Source organism: Sprattus sprattus (assembly GCF_963457725.1).
Source record: "Sprattus sprattus genome assembly, chromosome: 2".
In the NCBI taxonomy this organism is placed as follows: Eukaryota; Metazoa; Chordata; class Actinopteri; order Clupeiformes; family Clupeidae; genus Sprattus; species Sprattus sprattus.
This window is the reverse complement of record NC_137921.1, coordinates 32,819,190-32,826,689: the sequence shown is the minus strand read 5'-3', so window position 1 is coordinate 32,826,689 and position 7,500 is coordinate 32,819,190. Positions and strand designations below refer to the sequence as shown.

At 42.6% G+C, this 7,500-nt stretch overlaps 1 protein-coding gene across 1 annotated transcript in view; it reads left to right on the top strand.

Moving 5' to 3' along the window:
- Positions 1–3,019: 3,019 nt before the first annotated feature.
- The window catches only part of lrp8 (low density lipoprotein receptor-related protein 8, apolipoprotein e receptor), a gene marked incomplete at both ends in the record, with an annotated part of 149,855 nt that continues 145,374 nt past the window's right edge, over positions 3,020–7,500 (top strand). The window contains 2 exons of the mRNA XM_080831768.1: positions 3,020–3,086; positions 3,722–3,841. Coding sequence (XP_080687894.1) covers positions 3,020–3,086; positions 3,722–3,841 — 187 coding nt within the window. The remainder of the gene's footprint in view (positions 3,087–3,721; positions 3,842–7,500) is intronic.

Sequence of the window (7,500 nt, the reverse complement as noted above, 5' to 3'; positions counted from 1 at the left end):
CACCAGAAGCAACATGCCACACAGCCTAAACACCAGGTGACACCAGCAAAGCATCCTCCACACACACTGCTGTTACCCAGCACCTTTCAAACCAAATGTGTATGTGCAGGTGATGGGGCATGACTGCTGAATATGGATGTCGAGGGAGAGAAAGAGACAAAACAACTGCAGCAAGGCAACGAGGAACATCTGGTGTGGCAGAAATAGGATGCCTTTTGAATTTCATTTGAACGGTGGATAGCCTGGGTGTGAAATTGCCTCAGATGCTTGGGAGATAAGGAACAAACAAAAAGTGCTTGATAAATGTTGCATCTCTGCCTCTGCTCCACCTTCATCATTTTTTCAGCAGCGCCTTCCAACTTAGAAAAGGAGAAGGTTGTGTGATTCCACTGAAGTGGAGGTTTTAAAGACGCTAATTATTTACTGTACTGTTGAAGAAGACTAAAGCCTTGTGATCTGGCTTCTGTATCTGTCCGTCAAGTGTGCTTTATATTCCTCTGGCATAAATACAGTAAGGGATTATCTAAGCTCTTTAATGTGTAAATACAGCAGTGAGAGTCACTGTGAATGAGACCTTTTCTGTGCGATTGAACCTCCAGAGATGGATAGATTCCCCCAAAGCTGTCTTTTTGACAGTCTGTTTCACAAAACAGCCTCAATTTTCAAATGCTCTTGTGCTCGTTGAAAAACGCTTGAAAGATTATCTTCTCTGTAAAGACAAAACATTCCATTGAATGCCCTTTGTGCTTGTTCGGTGAAAAGCCTTGCGCAGAATGCAGAGTTGATATGCACGCTGCTCTGGCTACACTGTAATCCAGAATTTAAGTATTTATCCACCTCAAGAGTGTGTAAGTGCCATACATGGGAATCAAGGCAGGGAGACTTTGGCGAGGTTCAGCAGTCTGTGAGATTATAACTACAGACACACGGTACAGAAGTACAGTTTCTCCTATTGCTGTAACAGGGCCTATGGTTTATTTATGGGTGACATTCAGCATGGGAAAGCAACCCCTCATGACATGCCACCCCACCCCCCGCCCCCCCCCCCCCCCCGATCCCCCCCAAGCCCAGCCACACTGGGAAGCCAAGACAGATAAGACTCCTGTCTGAATGAGCCAGTGAACAGCCCAATACTGTGATAGGACTAATGTCTAAATGAGCCAATGAACAGCCCAATACTGTGATAAAACTCATGTCTAAATGATCCAGTGTACAGCCCAATACTGTGTGACTCAAATATGGCAGTCAGTCAGTGCCCCAGCTCCGGTGAGTGACACACAAATAAAGGAAAAAGGCGAACATAGCCTGAGAGGGTAATAGGAATTCTTGCCCTTCCCGCCTCTGAATCGGTCTTTGCCGGATTGAGAGAGAGAAATAATAAAAAAAGATAAAACACATCTCTGCTGACTGGGTTTTCACTTACTCTGGCTTTGTGTGGTGCTGTTGCTCCAGAGGAATGCCTCATCCCCTCCAAAATAAATCCTGCTTCTCCGATATGAAGATGAACTGTGTTTTGTGGATCTCTTTTGTGGAGGTTTAATTTCTTGGCTGGAAGACTCAGGGGGTCCATAATGTACAGCTTTGTTTGGGAACATGTTGTTTTTTCTACAGGGTTTCAGGTTTGTGTAGATGTTGCTTATAGTCAGCCTGCTGCTGCGTAGTACTCATCAGCTAATCCAAAGATCCACTTTCATATTCCCAACTAGGAAAGAGTAGCTTACCAGGTATGGATAAAACACCCCTCCTCCAGTCCAATATGGCAGAAGTTTTCTTTTTTTTTGCGCAAAACGAACCTTCCTACCAACTTTCACATTTAAACAGGTTGTTCAAGTCCAAAGACTACAACAAACAAACCTAATATGCAGCTTTAGCATTTGCAAAAAAAGCCTACATTTTTTAATCATTTTTTGTCTTCATCCCAACAGTTGTGAGATCACAGAGCTGGAGGCTGCATCTGTTTGTTTCCGCATGAGAGCCCTCTTGGAAATACAAATCAAACGGGACATCCTATAATGTATGAACAACACAATACCATGGAATGGACACAGAGTAGATGCTTGAAAAAAGAAAGCATTAATGCAAAGGAGTATTGATCACTGACAAAAGGCAGTTCATCATACATTTCAAATACTTTATTGTTGTACATAACTTTACAGATTGCAGACCTATGGCATTTTTATCAGTAATATTATTATTTTAATGAATTAGCTACTAGTTTTATCTGATTATTGTAATTCATAACAGTAATATTGGATGTTGTAAATTATAATTACTGTAGTTATACATTGTACATTCACTTTTTCTTTGGGGTTTGTTCAGACACTCAAACATACTGCAGTTAGTCAACATTCGTGTGTAAGACAACATTTGGCACTGGCGTTCTTCCACTTCATTAGTAACTGATGACTCTCTATGGGGATGGTCTAGGGGAGTCTAGGTCTTGGTATGTGATGCCAATGTTCTGTATTGCCTTTCTGCTCCAATTCTTGTCCAGCCTCAAGTCAGATCACAGCACAGGACTGACAAGCTCACATATGTGCCTGTCTGATGTTAAATAGTTCAATAGTTCATAGCACAGGCAACTTAGTGGAAAAAAAACAATATCACTTTCTTTTACAGATTTATGCTATAATATAAATTGACACAAAACGAAAGTCTGCACGTTTCCTACATGGTCACCTCCAACTCCTCCCATGTGGGCCTGTGGTAGGGTATACTTTATCTCAGTAATAAATTGTCATATTCGGAAATTTTAAATAGATTAATAACTTACATTCGAACAAGAATGTACAACAGCAAAAAAAAGTACGAATTCGACTTTTCACTCACTACCTCTTGTTACCGCAGGCATAATCCCGCCCATGGAGCGTCATCGTCACCAATCCAAATATACTAAGGCAAGGGAACTACGGCGCGGCACCACAAGCACGGTAGCATTGCAAGAAGAGACGGAGGCTCACCGGATCGCTTCGTTTCCAGGCTCTGTTTTTTGTATGAGCACGACTCGGCTATTGTAAAGATGTGGACAGGCATGGGAAAGCTGTTTCTTTTGCATTTGTTATTAATGGAGCTGTACATCGCGAAAGGTAGGTCCTTACGTCTGTCAGCTTGAAAATTGTGTAATTCAGACGAATGAATGAGAGAGCAACGCAGTCTGCGTTTACGGCTTTATGAACGCTGGTAATTTGAAGCACTGCAGTGAATGGCTGTTCTTAAACTCTTTAAATATGCGATATATTTGGCGCACATGTGATGTAGGCTACTGTCCACGAAAAACGTAGGTTTTGTGTCAATCTTCAGTTAGTGCCATATTATGCTTCTCTGAAGTTATGTCTTGGCACATTGATACTGCCAGCATGTTGGATGACACCAGGTAACCAGGAAATAGTCCTTGTAACGTGTGCGTACGACAAGGGTAGGATGATGGGGCGACATGTGCTGATAAGATTTCGAAAATGTAGGATGTCTGCTTGTAAAATAAATAATGATTGAAAAATTAGTTTTGCTGTCTCTCCCAAACTTGAATCAACACCTACAACGGACAATTGCTGTAGCTTAAGGTTACGTGCCAGCACCGACCGGGCACATCGTCAACTATTATAATTATTGTGACTGCAAGTTTGTTAACAATGATCAAAGGATTCTGTGAAAGCATATGTGTGGGGTGCATGTTCAAGAATGTATTTTGATTCTCACACGTTTGTATTTTGTATTCTTTCAGGGACTAAAACAGATTGTGAAACCGGTCAGTTTCAGTGTAAAAACGGAAGATGCATCCCCACTCCTTGGAGATGCGACGATGACGACGATTGCTCTGATAACAGCGATGAGGAAAACTGTCGTAAGTAGTCTACCCGTTATTATGAACGAATATGTGTTACGGATTACGTTGAAATTTCCCTCGGCTCAATGAGCTGCTTTGCAAGGAGCGCGTTCCCATACATCAGGAGGAGCATGCTGTATTTCCAATTAAAGGTGCATGTGTACTGCTCACGTTATCGGGTAATTTGAAGTGGAGATTTAAGAAATAGCTTGGTCTGAGTGGCACATTGTGAATTCCCGAAAAAGGAAGCTTGTTTCAACCTTGTATTCTTGTGTTATCTAAAACGCGGCTCTATAGTGGATTTCAGCAAGAACGAGCATTGTCCTATAAGAGTAACTGAATTCAGTCGTTTTTTAGGGGATGTAGAGTATAAGCCACTCCATAAACAATTAGAATGCATCCCTGAAGCATTTGTTTTCGTTATAATTAAGAGAGCCATTGCAATGACAGTCTGCTGATCCGGTTGATTTTCAGGAAACTCCAGAGTGCCGTTAAATGTTTTTTCTTCTAAGCAGGCTAACGGGTTTAGAAATGGCACTTTCTCTAGCGTGGACAATTTAATTTCCATCATTTTAACATGTAGCGCCGGTGTTGTACCCGATTCAGCCCCCCCGTCAGAATAAGCCCCCCCCCCCTGTTCAATTCTACTAGGAAGGTGTCACATGCATGCAACTCACTGTGCTTACTCATACTAGTCCCATGTCTGTACTCTGAAAAGCATTTGATGATCGGATCAACAGAATTCTTTTAAATAGTGAAATCGTAGTATAGTATTTTTCCATGCGTTTATTTAGGCGAACTGCTTTCCTTTCCGATCAAGGGGGGGGCTTATTCGGACGGGGGGGGCTGAATCGGGTACATCAAATGCTTTTCAGAGTACAGACATGGGACTAGTATGGGTAAGCACAGTGAGTTTCATGCATGTGACACCTTCCTAGTAGAATTGAACAGGGGGGGGCTTATTCTGACGGGTGGGCTGAATCGGGTACAACTTTTTTAGACTACTTATTCGTGCCATTGAAGCTATGCTGCATACCACAGTGTATTAGGGTATTATAACCCCTGCCATAATGTTTAGGTAGCCTGTTGCAGGGGGGTTTGTCATCAGCTGTTAAATACAAAGGACTTATTGTCATTGGTTTGTTATACAGTTGTCACACTACTAACCGTGCGCCTTGAAATATGCTTTGGGAGATCGGTAAAAGATAGTATCGAGAGTATTTCAGCACATCTAAAAAAGTGTGCTTTTTGTTCTGTGTATACATCCACATCCGTTTATCTTGATTATTTCCCACCCTTTCTAAGACGTCCCCAATCTGAATAGATAAGGAATCTGAAAAAAGAGTCTGAAAGCCGGGTGTTGCTCTCGAGCTGTTTAAAGACACCTCTCACATGCCATGGTTGGTCCAGCTCCCTCATGTTGCATCAGCTGACACCTCAGATTAATCCAGTGGCGTGACCGGGTGCCAGTGTAGTGCCCAGTGGCCCCGTGCCACCCAGTAGCCTATGCCAGTATGCTGCTCTAATGCCATCCAATTGACACTCAGTAGTAGAGAACAGTGTCCAAATAAAGGGTCACTGTATAGACAGGCAAGAGAAGGTGGCACAGTTCTGTTTTGTGCCCTCAGTATTGGCTCCTTAGTCATTTTTACACTTTATTTAGTTTAATACAGAGGAACAGAAAAGTAAGCAAACACACAGATTGACAGAAAATAATACAAAAACAATCCATGAACATGCTGGATTGCAATGATTCCACAACCTCCTTAGTCATTTTCAACATTTGCAGCAGCTGTTAGCTATCTCTGCCCAGCTCAAGTAGAGTGAGAATCCTCTTTTTGCAGAATATAAATGCAAACAAAGGTAGGCAAATATAAGTAAAAAAAAAAAAAAAAAAAAAGTGTTTAGAAAAGTATGAATCTAGCCATGTTATCAAATCATATTCATTGACTTGACAGGTTGCAGATGGATAGGAACAGTTCTCCAGTTCACCGGGCAGATGGATCTTGTCAATCTTGCCAACCTTGTCTTTTGCGCTCAACTAGGGGCACCTCTTACATAGGAGCCAAACTGGTTTTCTGGTTGGTCCCAGATGCACTCTAGAATGCCGGCATAAACACCAACCCTGACGCCAAACTCAGAAGACAAAACTTGGCTGTTTGATCCAGAAAAATGTGTTATAACATATAGACAGAGCTTAATAGCTCATGCCATGCACATTTGCCTCAGTGCGTAGGTCATGATTGCAGTCCTTGAGCAGTGACTCAGCCTCTTTGCACGGGAGAAGTTTCATAGCAAGGGGATGTATTGATCTCATCCTGTTATGACATAAGACTGTGCCTCTGCGTGTTGCTGGAAGGCATGTTGGTATCTTTATTAAATGTTTCAGCCGTATGTATGTTTGTGTGGATGCAAATAGGCTTTTGTGCTCAGGGCACAATGCCAGGGCACTCTGGTTGTGCTGTGCCTTCTCCTTTCTTTCTTGTGTGTGTGTGTATGTGTGAGTGTGTGTGTATGTGAATGAGTGAGAGAGCCAGAGAGAGAAAGAGGGAGAGAGAGAGAATGAGGGAGGGAGGGAGTATGAGAGTAAGCTTGGGGCTGACCGTGTCTGAGAGGCAGAGTTTATTGTAGTGGGGGATGAGGCCCTTCAGAGATGAGGCATCACAGCAGATTTCACGCCTTTCTGTGTCTCTGAGTCCCAGGACTAAGACACCCTCAGCACAAATATAATGAGAGGCTGCTGGAGACATGTCAGACCGCTGCACCCTGCTCATGCTCTCTCTTTCGCTTTCCTTATCTTTCTTTCTTTCTCTCTCACGCTCTGACTCTCACTCTTCTACCTCTCTTTCTCTCTCTCTATCTGTATTTCTTCCCTCACTCATTTCTTCCTCTCGCATGTGTCTCATTTATTTTTGGTATAATTTAAACACAAAGTGAGTGTTATGCATCTTTATTGTATCTGTATATTTCATTTTAAGAGTTTGCTGTTATCTTTGTTTTTTCTTTGTTAGTCTTTCTGTTTTCTGCCTTGCTCTTCTTGTGTCCACATTGCTTTCATAAGGTTGAAGCCCAACCCCCAAGGGCCATGCTTTTGTCCTTACCATCAGAAAACACACAGACACACAAACACACACACATACACACATTCACACACACTCACACACACACACACACACACACACACACACACACACACACACACACACACACACACACACACACACACACACACACACACACACACAGACACACACACACACACACACACACACACACACACACACACACACATGCAGAAAGAGAGAGAGAGAGAGAGACAGAGACCTTGACTTTAGAATATTTGGAGGGTACGGTCATGAGAGACATCTTCAGGGATCAAAGTTCATTCAGTTAATCAATTGCCCTTTTTCATTGGTGCATTTTACTGGATCAATCACAGTAATGAAAACACAGTTTTCCATAGCAGCGGACTGATATGTCATGTTGTCCTAGCAAGACAGCTCAACTGAGCAGTATGGTGGGGACGTCAATCCCCGCACCCCCACACTAGGTCACAGTGGACAGGAGTCGCCTTTGTGTTTCACTGTGTAACATTATGTAGCTAATACATAGGGCATGTTGAGAGCTTATATGACAAATTGAAATCGGAGACCACTTGAACCTTTCATACACTGACA